Source organism: Macaca nemestrina, chromosome 2, assembly GCF_043159975.1.
Source record: "Macaca nemestrina isolate mMacNem1 chromosome 2, mMacNem.hap1, whole genome shotgun sequence".
In the NCBI taxonomy this organism is placed as follows: domain Eukaryota; kingdom Metazoa; phylum Chordata; class Mammalia; order Primates; family Cercopithecidae; genus Macaca; species Macaca nemestrina.
In genome coordinates this window covers 171,076,750-171,098,263 of record NC_092126.1, presented here as the reverse complement: position 1 = coordinate 171,098,263, position 21,514 = coordinate 171,076,750, and the positions used below count along the sequence as shown (strand labels likewise).

At 38.7% G+C, this 21,514-nt stretch overlaps 1 protein-coding gene and 1 long non-coding RNA gene across 4 annotated transcripts in view; one reads left to right on the top strand and one right to left on the bottom strand.

Annotated features, from left to right (window-relative positions):
• Positions 1-35: 35 nt before the first annotated feature.
• Positions 36-19,394, top strand: LOC139362065 (uncharacterized). Its single transcript, XR_011620354.1, has 3 exons — positions 36-7,952; positions 15,129-15,272; positions 19,243-19,394. It is a non-coding gene; the product is annotated as an uncharacterized lncRNA (long non-coding RNA).
• The window catches only part of LOC105470397 (coiled-coil domain containing 80), a 36,142-nt gene continuing 22,870 nt past the window's right edge, over positions 8,243-21,514 (bottom strand). For all 3 annotated transcript variants that reach the window (XM_011722353.3, XM_011722354.2, XM_011722355.2), the window contains exons 5-8: positions 19,932-20,080; positions 12,705-12,808; positions 10,161-10,241; positions 8,243-8,741 (exon numbers count right to left, since the gene is read on the bottom strand). In XM_011722353.3, coding sequence (XP_011720655.2) covers positions 8,395-8,741; positions 10,161-10,241; positions 12,705-12,808; positions 19,932-20,080 — 681 coding nt within the window. In that variant the 3' untranslated portion in view covers positions 8,243-8,394. The remainder of the gene's footprint in view (positions 8,742-10,160; positions 10,242-12,704; positions 12,809-19,931; positions 20,081-21,514) is intronic.

The window sequence follows — 21,514 nt, the reverse complement described above, 5'->3', positions numbered from 1 at the left end:
CAAAAAAAAAAAAAAAAAAAAAAAAAAAAAAAAAAGAAATCTTGACTTTGAGAGCTCAAAGTCATTCCCAAGAGGGTCTTTATGTCTCTCTGGTCATGTTACCAGCCAGGCTTACTTAATGTGTTAGGCTAGTTGGAAACCATCATTAAAGAAACTGACCCTGGTGATCACCAGAGTAGTTTTGGACTGTAAACAACACATCATAAATCCCACTGCCCTTATCTTGGCCAAGAGACAAACCTGGACATTCTGATGACCCCAGAGATTATAACAGTGTTTTCTGGTCTAATTAAACCATAGTCTTCATATAGCTTTACCACACCTCCTTCCTCCAATTAGGAAGCTAAGTGGGTCAGAAGGAAAAAATAAAGGCAGAGCATAACGATGTCACCCATCTTTGGCCTCCCAGCCAGAGCTGATCCTTGCATGGGCAGTAGACTATAAGTGTGTTAATTATTTTTTCCTACTGCAGAGTTTCTTCATGTTGGAATGGTGAATAGACACACATTTCTCAAAGCTCAAAGTGCAAGTCTAAGGATATTCTCTAGTTTCAATCTTGGTGAAATTTTCTTCTATGAATTCATTACTTTTTATGTAGTTTATTTTGGGAAGGTGTGGTGTTTTTTTAATGAATTAATACAAATGTCAGCATCTTTCATGGACATCCAGACAACTTCTTAAAGATGGGAGAAGTAAAAAATCTTCAAGAGAAACTGTGCCTGAACTGTGAGTATCCAGAAGCCATTGACCATGTTAATGGTGGAGCCAATATGAAGTACTTGCTAAATCATGTGGTGCTTGAAAGGAAGAGCAATGTTATAATTCCATCCTCCGAAAGACTACATAACCATCATCACTCATCATCTCTCCCTGGTCCCTTCCACCTGCCATAGCCCCATAAAAACCCATGATTGATGATACATATTAGCTTATAATTAACAGTGTACCTAACTGTTCTCTACTAGTCTGAGCCTCTGTACAGAGAAATATCAGTTTTGTATTCCTGGTTCCTGGAAAGGTCCATATAAAATAGTATAAATACAATAAATGTTTGAATTATCATATAACTTGAGTCTAAACTTTAAGTTAGTATCCTGTATTAAGAACTGGGTTGATCAAATGGTTCTTTGCACATATCAAGGCTTTCAACTATTCCCAACCAGTTCTTCCCAAATTTGGGCATATTCCTGCCTCTGCCTACCCTGTTCTAATTTGGCAGTCTAAAGATAGTTCATGATAAGAAGCAAGCCAAAGATAGAAAAGAGAGCTAAGGCTACAGGAGGAATTTACTCTTTAACATTTGGGGGAAGGAAAATGAGGCTTGTCTACAGCAGGGACTGGCTGTCTTCCAGAAATGATTTCCCAAGGTGTTCCCTACCTCTCTTTTTCTTGGATATCCTTTTGCATTATAGATAGCCTTGGGAAGGGTGTCACCTTTACCCTATCAGTTACACCTAATCAGTTGTAGTCATCTAAGAGCCAGAATTATTATTGATAGAGGGGCCTGGGAAAGGAGAAAAGGACCAGGAGAGAGGAAGGCATGCTTATTGCAGAGGAGAAAAGCCAAAGAACGTTTGCCCATGGGCAGTCTTAGCTATTTAAAATCACCCACTTCTTCACCAGGCTCCCTTGGCACATGTATCAACCCATGGATTGGGAGGTGTAGGATCATTCTTTTGCTTTCTGGAAGGAAAGCACTGACATTTAAGCTCTGTGCGGTCTGCTCAGGGGCTGCCCAGTTTGTCCAAGCTTTAGGATATTAGAGAGATTACGCATTTGTGGTCTCAAGTTAGGAAACTGTGTTGAACAAATATGTGCCTTATTAGAGGGACTCTTTAGATATTTAGGATGCTCAGAATCCTTGCCAACCTGGTGTCCTTGGAAGTTCCAGTCTGGCTGTAAGGAGATGATGAGGGGTTCTGTGTGTTGGAGGTGATGACCTTATTGAGTCTCAACCACAGCAATGCATTATGCAGGAAAGAATTCAATGGAGTTATTTAATACCTTTCCCCATTCCCACAAAAATCTGGAACTGGGTTCTGAACTGGGAAGTCTGGGTTCCCTGAGAATTGGACATCAATTCAACCACAGGAAGCCTCTAAATTTAGCACTCTTCTCACAAGGGCAAAGAAAAATTCACAAATGTCACAAACTTAGAACTTAGGTATCTAGTCCTCTCTGTCATTTTGTAATGAGAAACTGAGGCCCATAGGTAAAACATCTCACCTCCAGTCACACAGGTAAGTACATGGCAGGGCAAGGACAGGCACCCAGTTTTCCCAAGTCCAGTGGCCTTTTCATGATACCCATTGATTTCTGTTACAGCTGGCGCTTTGCCCCTCATCACCAAATCTTAACTCTGGACTTTAATAATGTGCAAATTTAAGAGGAAGTCTGGCATCAGGAGCTTTGCACAACTGGGAAAGAACTGAGGAAAAGTAGTTAGCGTGTTAACTGTGCCTCACCTTGACCTGAAGTGAAGAGCACTCACCAAGCCACAGCCTGCCATCTGCACACCCCACACCATGAAGTGAAGGACAGCCAAGGAAGAGAAAGGAAAGAAAAGCAATCTGGCAGGGAGAGCAGGGAGCGTGGTGGCAGAGAAACGACAGAGGTTCTTTCCAAGGGCCTTCTATTTATCTAGAATCTCCACATGTTCAGTACTGAGATACATTAAGAAGGGCCAACTGAGGCCATCATTCACCCTACTCTTGGGCTGCTTTCATCCTCCAGGCTTCTAGAAGTTGAGAAAGTATGAGCTTCATTATTAACTATATTACAGAAAATGAGACCAGCTGGGTTGTGCCCACTCCCCTGTGTCTGGACCTCCTGCCTGTGTAGCAGAAAAGGATCTTTCTGCTGAATTAATATTCACCTCAGAGCCCTGGGAGATGTCTGATGGAAAGTAGTTTTTGAAGAGTCTTGTGACAACGAGCAACTTCAGCAAAGCTGTGTCCTCAAGAGTCTTCCAGATTTCCCCAACTCTACAGAATGCTTTTCTTTCTAAATACCATAATCCCATAATCTTTCTTAAAAATTATAAAACTGTATTTTATTTTTCTCATTTATTTGGGAGTTTGGCAAGAAATGTTTGGAAAGAAATGCTTTTATGGAGAAACTACTCAGATTTGAAACTACCTAGTCTATACTACCAGAAGACAGAGATTCAGGTTAGCTAGTTTGCTAATCCTCACAGTTTCAGAGATACACCCTTGTATTTTTCCAGATTATAGGCTTTGAGGACATTTACCAATAGCATCCTCCTCTGAATGTATTTTGGTCCTTTTGCTAAGCTATGGCTTATTTTATAGTCCTCCAAATGATGATCTGTGACTGCTCTGCCTGCTCGTTAGAGGAAGAAAAGCTCAGATGCATTACTAACTCTTACTTCAATGCCAGTGAAACTGGAGAAATGCTTGAAAAAGTAATCTCAGGTTGTAAAAAAGTACTATCTTTTTTTGGTTGCAGGAGCTGGAACCCTATTATTCTGAGAGTAAAATTTTCTATTATTCCTATCTAATTCATTTTCTTGAGAGATGAAACTCCCTCTTTTTTTTGGTGGGAGGACAGGGTCTCACTTTGTCACCCAGGATGATGGAGTGCTGTGGTGCCATCATGGCACACTGAAGCCTCGAACTCCTAGGATCAAGTGATTCTCTCACTTCAGCCTCCTGAATAGCTGGGACCACAGACACACCCCACTGTGCTCAGCTAATTTTTTGTATTTTTTGTAGAGACAGGGTTTCGCCATGTTGCCCAGGCTGGTCTCGAAGTCCTGGGCTCAAGCGATTTTCTCACCTTGGCCTCCCAAAGTGCTGGTATTAGCAGGTGCGAGCCCCTCACTGCTCCTGGCTCCCTCATTATTATATTCCCTGAAATTGAGATGATTTGGGCCCTTAGAAATTGTCATCACACAATTTCAGAAACAAAGATAAAGAAATCCATTTTTATTGGCAACTTTGGGCTCTGCTTCATCCTGGCAAAAATTTAAAAGCAGTACACTTCGACGTGGCACACTTTCCTGCACACCTCGAGCAGCTTGTACAGACTGTCCAAGAAAAAATGAGGAGGAAAGTGTTCCACCAAGGAAGAGGGGTGAGATGGGAGCATAATTCACATACTAAGAACTGAGTTCTAAAGTCACCTGAGCTTTCTGGAGCTCAGTTGCCTGTAAAACAAGGAAGAATGAATGGTCTTTATGGAAAGTGAATGGTAGAATAAGTGATTTGTCAAGTTCATTGAACTATAAATTCCATTTTTACTGTCATTTATTTATAACAAAGTTCAGATATAAAGACAAATCTGAACATACAGTAGGCACAGATAAGCCTATAGCAAATATTCACATGTGGTTTGAATGCATTTATTAATCTCTATACTTACTAGAATTAATAATAATACCAAAATGATTTGGAGAATGATTAATAATAGTGGAAAATAGCCTTCCCATTATTGTTAGAGGATGGTGCCATCATGATGCTAAATGCGGAAGCTCATAAATATTACTTGACAATATTACTTGATAAATACTTGTTGAAAAAAGAAATGTAGTAAAGAAGTGAGGATATCTGGGCATGGTGGAGCATGGTTGTGGTCCCAGCTAACTTGGGAGGCTGAGGTGGGAGGATTGTTTGAGGGAAGCAGAGTTTGCAGTGAGCCAAGATTGCACTACTGCACTGCAGCCTGGGTGACAAAGTGAGACCAAAAAAAAAAAAAAAAAAAAAAAAAAAAAAAGAAAAGAAGAAGCAGCAAGGAAAGGAGGGAGGAAGGGAGAAAGATTACTTTGATATGCCATATGATTGAAACAAATGCTCTTTTTTCAAAGACAAGGATTATACTCCTTTGCATTCCAGCTACTTTGGTCCATTGTAACTTGGTAACCTTTGCCTTGAAAACAAAGAGAATCCCTGGATATAATCTCTTTCCTTGTAATTTTTTTTGTAAGATGTCAGTATGGTAATAGGTCCATTAGCAAGTAAGTACAGTCACATCTTATTTTATTATACTTCTCAGATACTGCATTTTTTACAGATTGAAGGTTTGTGGCAACCCTGCATCAAGGAAGTCTGTTGACATCATTGCAATAGCATGTCTCACTTTATGTCTCTGTGTCACATTTTGGTAATTCTTGCAATATTTCACACTGTTTCATTATTATCTCTGTTATTAAAATCCATAGTCAATGATCTTTGATGTTAGTATTATAATTACTGGGGGCACCACGAACCACACTTATATAATACAATAAACTTAATAAATGTTGTGTATGTTCTGATTGCTCCAACAACCAACCTTTCTCCCATCTTTCTCCTTCTTCTCAGGCCTCCTTACTCCCTGAGACACAATATTGAAATTGGATCAATTAATAACCCTAAAATAGCCTCTAAGTATTAAAGGGAAAGGAAGTTGCAATCTTTCACTTTAAATCAAAAGCTAGAAATGAATGAGTTTAATGAGGAAGGTCTGTCAAAAGCTGAGACAGGCTGAAAGCTAAGCCTCTTATGCCAGACAACCAAGTTGTAAATGCAAAGGAAAAGTTCTTGGAGGAAATTAAAAGTGCTACTTTGTGAATACATGAATGATAAGAAAGTAAAACAACCTTATTGCTGTTATGAAGAAACTTCGAGTCACCTGAATAGAAGATCAAGCCAGCCACAACATTCCCTTAAGCCAAAACCTAATTCAGAACAAGGCCCTAACTCTCTTCAATTCTATGAAAGCTAAGGGAGGTGAGGAAGCTTCAGAAAAAAAGTTTGAAGGTAGCAGAGTCTGGTTCGTGAGTTTTAAGAAAAGAAGCCTTGTCCAGCCATAGAAGTGCAAAGTAAAGCAGCAAATGTTGATTTAGAAGCTGCAGCAAGTTATCCAGCAGATGTAGCTAAGATAATTAATGAAGGTGGCTACACTAAACAATAGATTTTCAAAAGAAATGAAACAGCCTTATATTGGAAGAAGATGCCATCTCAGACATGCGTATCTACAGAGAAGCAGTCAATGCCTCACTTCAAAGCTTCACCCGACAGGCTTTCTTGTTAGAGGTTAATGCAGCTGGTGACTTTAAGTTGAAATCAATGCTCATTTACCATTTCCTCAAATCCTATGACTTTTCAGAATTATGCTAAATCTACTCTGCCTGTGCTCTATAAATGGAACAACAAAGCCTGAATGACAGCATGTCTATGGAAAGCATGGTTTACTGGATATCTTAAGCCCACTTTTTTAGTCTTACTGCTCAGAAAAAATGAATCTTTTAAAAATATTGCTGTTCGGGCCAGGCACAGTGGCCATGCCTGTAATTCCAGCACTTTGGGAGACCGAGGTGGGTGGATCACCTGCGGTCAGGAGTTCGAGACCACCCTGACTAACATGGTGAAATTGCATCTCTACTAAAAATACAAAAATTAGCTGGGCATAATGGTAGGTGCCTGTAAATCCAGCTACTCGGGGGTCTGAGGCAGGCAAATCACTTGAACCCCAGAGGCGGAGGTTGCAGTGAGCCAAGATCGCACCATTGCACCCCAGCCTGGGTGACAGAGTGAGACTCCGTCTCAAAAAAATGTGGGGTGTGTGTGTGTGTGTATGTGTGTGTGTGTGTAGCTGTTCATTGACAATATACCTAGTCACCCAAGAACTTGGACAGAGATATACAAGAAGATGAATGTTTTCATGCCTGCTAACACAACATCTATTGTGCAGCACATGGATCAAGGAGTGGTTTGCACTTTTCGTAAGGCTATAGCTATCACAGATTGTGAGTCCGCTATTGGATCTGGGCAGAGCAAATTAAAAACCTTCTGGAAAGGATTCACCATTCTAGATGCCATTAAGAACATTGTGATTCATGGGAGAAGGTCAAAATATGAAGATTAATGAGTTTGGAAGCTGATTCCATCCCTCATGGATTATTTTAAGGGCCTCAAGTCTTCACTGGAGGAAGCTTTGATACAGATACAGTGGAAATAGCAAGAGAACTGGAATTAGAAGTGGAGCCTGATGATGTGACTGAATTGCTGCAATCTCGGTACAAAAGTTTAATAAATGAAGACTTGCTTCTTATGAATAAACAAAGAAAGTGATTTCTTGAGATAGAATCTACTCTTGTGTAAGTTGCTAGGTACATTATTGAAATGAGAGCAAAGGATTTAGAATATTACATAAGTTTCATTAATAAAGCAGCAACAGGGTTTGAGAGGATTGGCTCCAATTTCAAAAGAAGTTTTAGTATGGGTAAAATGCTATCATACGCATCACATGCTGCAGAGAAATCTTTCATGAAGAAAAAGTCAATCAAAGTGGCAAACTTCATTGCTGTCTTATTTTAGGAAATTGCCACCGTCGCCCACAACCTTCAGTAACCACCACCCTGATCATTCAGCAGCCATCAACATCAAGGCAAAAAGATTATGATAATTAGCAATTTTTAGCAATAAATATTTTTAAAATAAAATATGTACATTTTTAAGACATGAAGCTATTATACACTTGATAGACTACAAAAGAGTGTAAACATAAATTTTATATGCACTGAGAAACCAAAAATTTTGTGTGACTCACTTTATCGCGATATCCACTTTATTATGGTGGTCTGGAACTGATCCTGTAATATCTCCATGGTATGCTTGTGCTGTACAGGGGGTAAAGTGTGAGGGGTCAGGAATTTTCATGCCAGAAATTCCATAGCAGCCTACTAGAACTCTGGAAGTGTCACCTCTGGCTGCAGTGCCAGATTCTGGTGAGGATTTCCTGGACCCCGATTTATATCTGAAAAAACACTAAAAATAACAGAAGCTGGGCAGAAAGTGGCTATGATAACAAAGCTGGGCTTGGTACTTTCTCTGGCTTTTGTGACCAATATCACTGGACTCCTGTGGTATCAAGTTTCATAAAAGAAACTCATGCAAAGCAGAGATATCTTAATTATTTTCAGACTGACATTTCAAAAAGTGTCAATTTCAGTAAGTATTGAAAGTTACTTGTTCTTTGTTTTATCTTTTCAGATGTTTCCTGAAAACATTTGTGGTGTGATCTTTAACAGAGTTTTCACTTACCAATTAATACAAAAATAAGAAAAAGAGCTATAAATACATATTTTATAAAATTTTCATACCATATAAGGTCCTTTACATAAGTAAAGGAAAATCATATCCATTTTCAGTACCATTACTTAGCACTAGAGCTCCTCCAGTTAGAAAAACAATTCTTTTAAATGTCTTTATGACTTAAGGTTTCAATAATAACTCATGAATAGGTGAAAGTTTGCTATTTATTTAATCTTAAGAAAACACTGAAAGAAAAAGGCAGGGAATGTAGTAGGCAGTGTGGAAGAATGGAGCTGGCCACATGTGGTTTTAGCAGCTGCAGAGGAAACTGGCTGAGTCTAAGGTTACATATTTCTGTTCAGTAAGGGTATCCATGGTGATAACTCTCATGATGACGGTAGTCATCCTGGTAACCATCCTGGTATCCTTGGTGGTAACTATGGTAACCGTAGCCTGCATACTCATCTTCTGGGCAGCGCATCCCCAGTGACTGCTGAATTGCCATTTCCTGTCTCCGAAGTTGCATCGAATCAATTAAATCGTACACAATCACCATGGACCACATTGGGGAAGGATACCAGGATTTGACATTTCCGTCTTTTCCAACTAGAAGCATGGAGAAGTACTCCGGGCTCACTTGAAAATAGTTACGAATGTCTTTCACCAAATGGGCTGGTACATCTTCTCGCTCAACAACGGAGCTCCCTAGAATAACATTGGAATAGTTATTGTTAGTGCATTAAACAGTCAGAGCCCATGAAAACATTGAAGTGTGAGGAAATCACTGCGCGAATAGGGAGGACCCATGAGCCTCTTCTCTTTAGTTCAAAATCCAATTAAAGAAGTTTGCTGGGGCTTTTTCTACTAGAAATTAAATGTCCCTGCTGTTCTGCAACATCATTAGGGTCAAACTTTCGGGCACACGATGTGTCTTTTGTAGGAATGTTACAAAGTATGAAACCAATTCCTTAATTTAATCCTGGCAAGATTAATTTCTTTAAAATTTGTCACTAGCAAGGATTATATAGTTTACATTTCTAAGTTTATTTCCAATTAGCTTAGTTATTTCTCTGTAACTACAGCTTTCCTTTTGACATATCTTTATAATAAAAAGCTTATTTCATTGTTAAAAGTGAAAATACCAATTCCGTTAAGATCTAGATGAATATTTAAACTATTGTGAATAGTGATAAGAATAAAGGGGAAGGAGAAAAGGAGCTGATACTTTCATGTCTGCTGTTTCGACACTCTGCTAAGTATTTTACACACATTTTTTTATTTAAAGAGCTTGGTCTTGGAAGAAAGGACTGAATTTGCTTTCTGAAACCTTTAGTCTTGTTTTGTTTTGTTTTGTTTTTTTGTTTTGTTTTTGAGATGGAGTCTTGCTCTGTCACCCAGACTGGAGTGCAGTGGTGTGCTCTCGGCTCACCGCAACCTCCACCTCAAGCAATTGAGGTTCAAGCAATTGAGGTTCAAGCAATTGTCCTACCTCAGTCTCCCAAGTAGCTGGGATTACAGGTGCATGCCACCATACCTGGCTAAGTTTTATATTTTTTGTAGAGACGAGTTTTACCATGTTGGCCAGGCCGGTTTCAAACTCCTGACCTCAAGTGTTCTGCCCTCCTGGGCCTCCCAAAGTGTGGGATTACAGGCATGAGCCACTGTGCCTGGCTTCTCTGAGCCTTTTAGTGTGTGTATCTTTCAGCTTCTCTGAGCCTTTTAGTGTATGTCCTTATCTGTTGAAAGGGAATCAACGAGATATGACCTATGTGCCTCACAAAACTATTGTGAGAATTAAATGACGTAAAATAGAAGAAAATGCTTTGTAAACCATAAGGGCCTATATGGACCCCCCAAAAGCATTATTTTAGTTAAGAAAAATGGATAGTTTTACTGTTACTTTGAATGGTTTATATTAGAAATAATATAAGTCCCTGTACTCCACACCCCTTCCCCTACATGTCCCGTGCGCACACATGCACACATGCACAAGTGCATGAAGTGGGAGGAGGAATCAGTGAACTTTGTTCACCTTAGAGATACACCCACTGCTAGCATATAGCTTAATGTTATTTAACTGAACTTAACACTAGTTCATACTGCTTCAAAATAACAACACATTACCATTAATTGGGAACAGTTCTAACACTCCCCCAACTTCCTCTCCAACGCCTAAAAGCTTCAGAATGGTTATGTGGCGCAGACCTGAGAGAAAAAAGAAAACCACAGAATTAGAGGAAAGGATTAGAAGTCATCATTTTCCACAAAGCCTTGATATCTGACAATTAAAAATCTCTTAAATTTAAAAAGAATATAGAGCATAACCTGATTGAGAAGAATCATCCATTTAAAATTTTTACCATAAGGAAGCAAATACTTCCAAAACCTCGAAGAAGACCAACTGTGATTCTCATTCTACTAAATGACAAAAAAAGAAAGAAAGAAAGAAAGAAAGAAAGAAAGAAAGAAAGAAAGAAAGAAAGAAAGAAAGAAAGAAAGAAAGAAAGAAAAGATGAAGCCATTGGAACATTAAAATATCTGAGCTGATCTAAACTAGTTAGTATTCTGAATTTATAACAGCTTTTATGGCTAACTTAACTTTCAGAGAAAAGACTATAGACTCCATCAATTGTGATGGTTAAAGAAATTGTTCTGCTTTCTCACACAAAACAGTGTTAGCTTAAAGGATTTTTTTTTTTTTTAAACCACTAATTTAGAGGATTCAAAGGCAAAACATTTAAGCAAGCACAGCTTGCCTTCATATCCTCTGCTAAAGTTTCAGGACAGGGGGGAAGGTCATGCCTTGGTAGCTTGTTGGAATTCTTTTGAAGATGAAGTGCACATGAAGAGAATTCCGGAGAAAGAAAATAGGAGGACAAAGGGGCTGTCAAGCCATCATATCAAGCTTTCATAGTTTTAAATAAAATCCCAACCAGGTCAGGGTAATAACTTGGAACTAATAATAAGATTGTTGGTGCTGTTTATTGTCCAGGAGAGAAAATTGAACACTGCCATGGGAGAGCACTTCTAAGGTGAAGCTAAAATCTAGGCACAATGCTATTCAAGAAATTTTTTTTTCACCTTTACTCTTTTCCCAGAGAAGTGAAGTATTCTGTTCTACATATTGGTTAGTCATGTTTTCAAAAGGGAAGATCATCAATTTCATTATTCGTTAATTAATACATGTGAACATTATTTGTTCACGTTTCGGGTATAGTACAAAAGGGTTTGCTTTCACAATGTGACATAGGATCTGTGTGCAGAGATTTAAAAATAAAGTACCACCACATAGCTGCTACAAAAGCATCTTTGGAAAATTAACAAACTGTGGCTTTATATTTTTTTTGTAAAGGTTCTTAACTGCTGTAAGAACTTCTATCTTAACTGGCAACATTGGTGGCCATGAATAAAGTGAGCTTAAGAATACTGGCACAATCAAATTTATATGTTAATATAAAGTCTTAAATTATTAACCTTGATAATAGGAGTACAAATAAAAATTTCTGAATTTTCTATTGTTCTTACTATTATGAGCTTGGTTTTGGCCTTCCTTTGAGTTATTTCATATCTTAAAATTAAAATGTACTTATAATTTACACATACTAGGTCATAACAAGGACCTTGGCTCTGTTAATGCTTTACAAAACTTACACTCCTCCCTTTTAAAAAAAATCAAGCACAGTTCTGTAACTAGTAGATGATTCTTCCTCCGAATAGAGGCATCAAAATAATGGTGATTCATCTATATTCTACCGGAGAATTTTTTAATTTGTTGCCCTTAGCTACTTCCCCCTGCCCCTGCCCCTGCCCAGTGAATCTCTCAAAATTCTCCTTCTGCAGAGGCATATCTCATATGAGATTTCACTCATGACTTCTACTCTTGAAATTGTAGTCATCCTCTTGATTTATCATTGAACTTACTAAGTTCTATATACTATTCATTTTACTGCCTATCCAAAATGATATTAGCTCCTTCAGGACACTAGAATAAAAATGTTTGGTAAATAAAGCATATATTCGTTTTCAAAATACTGAGCGATTCACTACAAAAAAACAGTAAACTATGTTTTTCTTTGGCTTGCTTGTCTTTCAAATAAGGTTTTACTTAAGAGATCTTGCTACTTTCTTAGTGCTCGGTTATAAAAATCATTTTTTTATAAAATTTGTTCACTAAGTCTTCTGAGTTTTGAAGATAAAAATCATTTTTAAGAGAAGGGCAATATAGTCTGCTTCAATTAATATATTAATTCCCAGAGCCACTCCTATTTTAAAAAAAGACATTTAATCTATGGAGTATCCAATGATGGTATGTAAGTAGATATTCAAGTATTACCTAAGTGAATGATAATACCTAAGTGAGACAATTAAAAAAAGTAACTGAAGACAAATGATACAGATCATTAAAAGTAAATCAGAAGATATTTTCAAACACATGAATGAAGAAGAACTAGAGAGGAGAGAATATTGAGGGGAAAAAAAAAATCCACAGTAGACTAAAGCTCCAGTCTAAAAGCAACTTTATACTCAATATAATAGAGTATGTGTCTGGAAACCTGAACAGTCTGAACTGGGAATCATTTTGATGATCTAAGGTTCTATGTTCCATTTTAGAATTGACCGGGAGGAGAGTGGTATGGGAAAGCAGTAATGAGGTGGCTTCCCACTCACCAAAATTGCATGCCTGACCACTGAGGGCAGAGAGCTGCTGTGAATAGGCCCAGTCTTCATCGTTAGGAGCAGAGATCACCAGCAACCTCCTCCTCCACCGGAACCTGGAAAAAAAGCAGGACACCATTATTCTTTACTGCTTCAAACAATAGAAACCAGAGTAGGAAACCAGAGTGACTTAGGCTAGCAATTTTTTTCTGTGCCCAGAAAAAAAAAAAAAAAGAAAAAAACACATGCTTAGAACTGTCCCATAGCTTCTCAAAGCCATTAAACTGCATTGCCACACTCTTGTAGTTTTTCTGTTGTAACTTCACAGTCTTTCTGCCTTGGCATTAGCATGACGTGTTAAGCGTGAGTCTGTGGTCACCATGCCTAATGAGATCACTTGGGGAGAGACAAACTCTCAGATGCAATGAAGACAGGCCAAAATTGTATATTAGACTGTAGCAACAGAAATGAGAAACTCAGAAAGTAACCGAAGAGAACTGGTCTTAGTAGAGTTACTGCTAGAGTTTAGAAGGAGTTAAGAAATGAATATATGGGCCGGGCGCGGTGGCTCACGCCTGTAATCCCAGCACTTTGGGAGGCCGAGGCGGGCGGATCACAAGGTCAGGAGATCGAGACCACGGTGAAACCACGTCTCTACTAAAAATACAAAAAATTAGCCGGGCGCGGTGGCGGGTGCCTGTAGTCCCAGCTACTCAGGAGGCTGAGGCAGGAGAATGGTGTAAAACCAGGAGGCGGAGCTTGCAGTGAGCCGAGATCGCGCCACTGCACTCCAGCCTGGGCGACAGAGCGAGACTCCGTCTCAAAAAACAAAAACAAAAACAAAAACAAAAACAAAAAAAAAGAAATGAATATATGGATAGGAGATAGAGTAGAAAAAGGTAACTGAATTTTAAGTAGATTACAGTGACAGGAAAAAGGAAAATGGAATAGTGGTTTAAAGGTTCAAAGAGGATTCCTGGAAAAACAAAACCCTATGTACCTTCCTCAGTAGCCAGTGGTTCTTCCAGAGGCAAATGCAATTTCTAAAATGTACCCTATTATGAATAAGAGCCAATGCTTACAAAGTACTTCTATGAAGTGGAATGATATTAAGCCTAGAACCATAAGATTTTAGAATGTATAGTAAACTTAGTTTCTGTTTTTACAGTTCCAACACAGTAGAGTAGTAGAAAAGGCTTTTGTCTTTTTGGGTGTCGTTGAACATATCACTCAATTCACCAAAGTCTCAGTTTTTCCTTATTTCTTTTTCTTTTCTTTCCTTTTTTTTTTTTTTTTTTTTTTTTTTTTTGAGACAGAGTCTCACTCTGTCGCCAAGGCTGGAGTACGGTGGCATGATCTCGGCTCACTGCAACCTCCACCTCCTGGGTTCAAGTGATTCTCCTGCCTCAGCCTCCCGAGTAGCTGGGACTACAGGCACGTGCCACCACACCCGGCTAATTTTTTTGTATATTTAGTAAAAATGGAGTTTCACTGTGTTAGCCAGGATGGTCTCGATCTCCTGACTTCGTGATCCGCCCGCCTCAGCCTTCCAAAGTGCTGGGATTACAGGCGTGAGCCACTGTGCCCGGCCTTCCTTATTTTTAAAATAAAAAATAGCAGTATGTTGTTCACAGGAATGTTACAAGAATTCAGCTCTCAAACTTATCAATGCAAGTTATCCACATGATGACATGGATATAGAAGATTATGTCTTAATCTGCAGGCTTCTAGATGTAGAACTTAATCCATTAACAGACATTGACATTATCCATCACAGCACCATCAAATAACCTATTCAGTCCTTAGGTTTGTGTATCATTTTATAGCTCACTTTCACCAATGCAATATGGTTCTTCTTTAGAGCTCATTGAGGCTGCAGATTATTTTCCCCATTATGCAGATAACAAAACAAGGCTTAGAGAAGTGAATAACTTGCCCAACTAGTAAATCTAAGAAGCATTACCAAAATACAGACACTTCTCTGATTCCTGGTCCAGTGGTTTCCCTGATCTGCTACCCTCAGACATGATATTTTGGCTGCTGCTATCAGGGTCTGCAAGAGGGTATAAAAGAGAGAGGGTATGCATCTAAGGGGCAACTGTATAGAGTTGTCTCAACTTCCATCTTCACTGTAGTTTTGCTTTTTGCCTTCAGTGCAGGTGACTGCAGGGTGTTAGTGCACTCATAGAGCTGACAGCCAGTTAATTTTATTCATGGCTTTGATCCCTGTGCTCCTTCTAGCATCAGGAGTGAACATGAGAGTTTTCAACCCCAAAGAAAATGGCCTCTTGAGGGAATAGTGGTTTGGGTGAATAAGAGAAAATGATAGTTTGATGAAATACAACCTCTGAATGGATGCCAGTCGCAAGGTTCGCCAAGTATTGCTTGCTGTGACATTACATTCACTTCCTCTGCCTTTTTTTTTTTTTTTTAAAGGGAAAGAAAAACTAAGATCTCTACTGAGGACAGGGAGCTGAATGTGTTTGGCACGAAGGACAAGAGAGGAGCCTCTGAGACTATCCAATGTTTCTTAGGAAGGGAACAGTGACTGCTGTCGGATCACAAACATGACAGTCTCAGGTACTTCTCCTGCTTCCTTAGGAGGCATGCCAGACCAGCACTGGCCCCCTAGCCAGCATCCAAACCAGACCAGCCTTCCTGGCCTCACACAGAGCTGTAGGGTGTCTTGGAAGGAGCTATTTTGGGTGAGGTCTATTTTAGTTTGTTTACCTATGTGCACACTGAATGCAGTCCTGATTGGAGAGGGATGGGATCTCAGACTCCCTGTCCCAGACACAACTAAGAGAAGGTCATTTCCCCTAAGTCATGATTCAGCTTCCCACAGACCTTCACATTAAGATACAAGGTCCCAGCTCATGACACAGAAGGAAACTTCCAAAAGATGTAACAAGAGTTGTGAAACTGACCCAGACCCTTATTTTAGACAAATTGTTTTTCTGTCACTTTAGCTTCCCAGGAAATAAAAACTTTACAAGCTATGAATGTGTTTGCTTCTCTTAACTGGCATGCCCAGATTAGTATGCAATTGCCCACTCTTTGGGGCTTCTGTCTCAGGGAAAGGTGATTATACCCTGAACCAAATGAATGCTATTGAAGACTAGACTGGCTTCAGAGTCTGGTCAGCTGAAACTAGCCTGTGTAAACCCACCAACCACTCAGCAAATTTGAAGGAAAATTCCCATTTGGATACTGGTTTAATTGCAGGACTGTAATTTTTTTTTTTTCATTTCTGTTTGCCTAGGTTTCAATTCTGGAGTATTTACTAAATCTCTTTCTGGTAACTCTTCCTTGATGGCAAAGTTCTCTATAGGACCAGAATAACTGACCCTAGGACTACTAATAAGTAGCATTTATTGACTACCTGCTTTGTACTAGGTCCTGGGCCATCTTTACCTTTAGTATTGAATGTACCCTTCACAATAGTCTTAAACAAAAATACACTTACAATTTTCATTTTGCAAATGAGAAAACTGAAGCCCAGAATGGTTAAGTAATTAGCTCAGGGTCACACAGCTAGTAAATGGAGGAACCTGGAATCAAACTCATTTTGTCTTGCTCGTGCCTTTAAGTAGTACACTATTCCACTGTAATCCTTCCAATAAATTAGGATTATTAGCAGAATGATTTTATGAGTTGTGACCACAAGTCAGGTACCGTTATGGGACATCCAAATTGTAATTATATATATCTCTGAATATCCATAAAAGATGTATATTCCTATAGTAGTAATGAAGATAAGAGCCCATAAAACTCTTACATTAGGTGGAAAATACATTTACACATCTTAGGACCCTATCTAGTTCAAAAGACTTTATAGTATTTGTACATTTCTTAAGAATCAAAAAAATACAAAATTTAAGTAATCAACCTACAGGAGTATTACAAGCTTTTGTGAATGAAGAAAACTGAGACGATGTCAGCTTTCCCTTTAAAATGTTGAAACCCATGACAGTGGTTATAAAAAGACACTCTACCTAGGGATGGTAAGAAGAATCTCTGAGGATATCTATAACTGCCAGTCTCATGACAAATCTCTGGTTTTAAGTAACATCGATGAATTGGATGATAACTGTCTGCTTTATAGGGTGGGCAACCTGAATTTACTGGGATAGAGCACTAACCCTGGAAGATTTAGAATTAAGAAGAAAAAGTTTCCAAATAATCAAAATTATAGTAACATAGTAATAATTATATATATGTTTGTGTATATATAATTCTGGTTATATATGTATTATGTATATATATATAATTTATATTATTGTGAAGCTTAAGAGAATTTGGCCTAATAAAATGACAACTTGAAACTCCAAATTAGAATGTGTAATTAAGTAATTGGTTTAGACGTGTGGCTAACTTGAAATCTTACAGTGTATGCAGTTTTTGGAATATCTGAGAGAACGTTAGATTCACTGTATTTGTAAAATTAACTTATTAAACTTACAGATCTTTAAGTACTCAGAAAGATTTTCTTTGTTTAATTTCAAATAATTGAAAGAAATGTATTAAATGCATAATGCCTATGTGAAATGATGAAGTTGTTTCATTACTGGGTTTATAAGCAAGATCAAACATTATTCAAAGCCCTCTTAAAAGCGATGGCAAAAGTTTGCTGGGTTACAAATTGGAAGATAAAATTTAGAAGCCTAATTCAGAAGTTTTGGAACTGAAGTCTTGAATTTATAACTTGAAATATATTTAACACTGTTAAAATCAAAAATAAACTTCTAAAGAATTTCTACCTTAAAAAGAAAAAAACAAAAGCACCTTAAGAGCAAAAGAAAAGAAAAGAAAAGAAAAGAAAAACTTCTGAATTAGTCTTCTAAATGTTATTTTCCAATTCATAACCCAGCAAATTTTTGCCATCACTTTTAAGAGGGCTTTGAATAATGTTTGATCCTGCTTATAAACCCAGTAATTAAACAACTTCATCATTTCACATAGGCATTATACATTTAATACATTTATTTCAATTATCGTCACCTAAAGTGATGATCTTGGATCAGAAGTTGGTGTTTTAGTACCCCTGAGACCAGACAAAGAGAATGCATTGTCCAGTGAAGCTCAGAGCTCTTTCTCAGTGGAGGCTGACCCTAAGGCTGAGTTGATTTTAAATCCTTATGAAGGTGTATGCCTTCTATTTCCATTTTGGATACTTGCACTGCATTGAGAATTTGGATGAAGGAAGAGCCTTGGTTTCCTTTCAGAGCTGAAATTCTGTGGTTTTAAGAGTTTCTTCGTTTTGCTTCAAATTCTAGGCCTTTAGGTTCAGAACTAATAATAATTCACGTCATATTTTCAAAAGGAGCATAAGATGAGAAGGTAGATTTGGGGAGTCAAATTGTCCCAGGGTACTGACTCCTAGAGCTGACACTAGCTCAGTGATGAAAGTTACTTAACCTCCATTGGCTTCAGTTGTCTCTCCTGCAACATGACAATAGTCACAGTGTTTAGATAATGGGATTCTTGTAAGGGTAAAACTAGGCAATGAAGGTGAAGTGCTTGGCCCAGAGATTAGCACACAAAAAGTGGTCACAGGTATAATGGCTATGTGAAATGGAGATGGATGGAGATAGAGCTGCTTGCTGTTGTTTTTAATTTTATGGGTGAGAGACTTTTCAGGCAGTTTAATTTAAAAGGGTCAACATAGCTAGTAAGTTGCAGACTCAAAACTTGGATGAATGGTAAGTTCTGTACTCTTTATATATCATGATGTTACATCCTAGAAGACCCAAGCTTCACAAATCTGTAAAAATTCAGATTATCCACTTCCTAATCATATCCTTCTTAAAGCTCTGTCTCACATATGGAGAATGTGCTTTTAGAGACATGAGTAAAGATTTGGCTTGGAGGCTCAAGCACTAAATGTGTATTACATGCTTGCTTGGTTTCTGGAGCCCCTTAACCACACAGTATAGCTGGAGTGGCGTTTATACTGGGACCTCTGTAAGTTTGTTGCGTATAGTTTTCTGCAACTTTGCACCTCCTAGGGCCCCAAAGTCTCTGTAGAAGTTTCATCCTACATTGGGGGAGTGAAGGAGAAGGGAGAAAAGTGTATTTGTCAGAGGCGTTTAAACCAAAGCAACTCCATCTTAAATAGGAGCTGGGTAAAATGAGGCTAAAATCTACTGGGCTGCATTCCCAGACGATTAAGGCATTCTAAGTCACAGGATGAGATAGGAAGTCAGCACAAAATACAGGTCATAAAGAACTTGATGATAAAACAGTTTCCAGTAAAGGGGCCAGCCAAAATCCACCAAGATCAAAATGGCGATGAGAGTGACTTCTGGTCATCCTCACTGCTATACTCCCAGCACCATGACAGTTTACAAATGCCATAGCAATGTCGGGAAGTTACCCTATATGGTCTAAAAAGGAGAGGCAAGTATAATCCATCCCGTGTTAAGCATATCATCGAAAAATAACCACAGAAATGGGCAGCCAGCAGCCCTCCGGGCTGCTCAGTCTATGGAGTAGCTATCCTTTTATTCCTTTACTTTCTTAATAAACTTGCTTTCACTTTGCACTGCAGATTCGCCCTGAATTCTTTCTTGCACGAGATCCAAGAACCCTGGATTGGGACCCTTGTCCTGTAACAGATTGAGTTGTTTTTACACTCTTCTCTGGGTATGCTGCTCCCCCATGGACACTGGGGTTGTCACAAGATGGCCTTCAATAAATGACACTGTCGAAAAATTCGTGAAACTGGGTCAAGAGGATTTCTCCTTTTGAGGTCTTAGTGGGGCTTTTGTTGTTTCCTGCAGAGTTGGAAGGAAGCGGAAAATCCAGCACAGTGTGCCAAATCCTGTTTGGAACCAGAAGGGGCCTAATAAATAAATATGCAAAATAGAAATGCTAGATGCAGAGATCTCCAGATTTACTGACTGAGTAAATTAACCTTCTTGGGAGGTCAGGATTCTATTTTCTGTACCAAAAAAAAAAAGAGCAAAAAAAAAAAAAAAAAAAAAAAAAAAAGGAGAAAAGAACTATCCAGAGCCACCAAATCAACACTGATGCTTGGAGCTGAACCCAGCCAGCCTTGTAGCCAGAGACACTTCAACAGGACAAGACAAAGCCCAGTGGTCAAAGATGGGTAGGTTTTTCTCCAGTGGGGGTTACTCTCTGTAAACACATGTGGGCTCTGTGTTTCTTTGGCATTTTCATGAGCTCACTCAGAACAAATTTGCACCTTCCTCTTTCACGACTCCAAAGGTGATGTACCTGGACAGGAAGTTCTCCAGGGACTGCTTTTTGTCCTCTTTGCAAACAATGCCCTCCTTCTTCTGCTTCTCCATATCTTTGATTCGGGACTGGAAAGTATCGATCAGATCAAACACAGACTTCATTGTTATTGGCACCTCATAGTATTGCTGTTTAAGAAAGAATAGAATGCATTTAATGTACAAGTGCATTTCTTTTCTCTATTCAGAGGATAGAGAACCTGTGAGAATTTGGAGGAGCTCTGGGGAAATCTTTGAAATCAGAGCCTGGAGGACATATTGCTTCATAAATGCTTTCCTGCAATAGTACCCTCTGCTGATGTTTTGAGGGTTAGATTCCATGAAACAACTGCCTCTTTTACAAGGAATTCTTAACTACGCTCCTTTTGTTGGAAAGGGTCCATGCCTTCCTCACCATACAAGTCCTATGTTCACCTCTCTACCTTTGGCACTAAGGTTCCTATTGACTAACAACTGGAGAAGAAGTGAGAAACACTGTACCTAACACAGGAAACTAAATGGAATGACATGTTCAAGTGTGTAACCTGAGCAATAAGAGTAGTTTTCCACCAAGGCCTGTTCTGTGGTCCCAGGGATTGTTTTACTGAGTAAGCATCACTTAATATTAAGTCATGCTTTTTACATATTCTCAGAAATAAGTTGGGATCCAACTTAAAGACAATGAAATTCAGGTTCCTGAATCACAGTTGCCTGGACTTACAAAAGCAACCTTAGATGGATTTAGGGGCTGGCTGAGCATAATCAGTGTAAGCTGGAGAGCAGTCTGGACATGGCTCGAAGCTCCACCCTCTGTGGGAATTCAGTAAATCACAGAATGTGAGAGCTGGTAAGGACCTTAGAGATTATCTGGCCCAATCTCTCTCATTAGAGATGGGACAACACATGTTCAGAATTAGCTACATCTCTCCAGATCCAGAAACATATTGCATGTTGGGTCAGCTATTCTGATAGCACAGACAGCCTTTTTTCCCCTGAAGATTCTCACACAAGCGTGGTACAGGGATGACTTTTTCATGAATATTTTTTATGTTCCCCACTTACATGGTTTCAGAAGCCTGGAACTTTAAAAGAATATTTTGATAAGTTGTTTTAAAAATTGTTTAGGGAATGCTTTAAAAAGGTATTAAGATAAACTTTAGTAAAATGTATTTTCAGTGATATAGTGCCAGTATGCCAGAATTGTTAAGATAGTGGGTTCTGGAGCCAGCCTCTGTGGGAATGAAGTTCAACATTAACTGCATGGTGACCCTGGGCTAGTTACTTAACCATTCTGGGCCTCTGTTTTTTTTTCCTCTGTGAAACAAAAATAATACTAGCATTTATCTTAGACGTGTAAGATAAGGATTGCAAAGGGTTGAAGAAAGTGCCAGGCATAAGGAAAGCACTTGATAAAGTGACTATTTTTGTTATTGTTATTATTACATGGCATAGTTTTTCATGGTTCAGAACCTTTGTCCGTAAGCATAGAAAGAAAGTAGGTGTAAAACCCCAAACTCTTGTCCACATTGGATCAGGAAGCACACTTTTAGACCCCTCTGAGATAGGCCTACTTTAAATATGGGT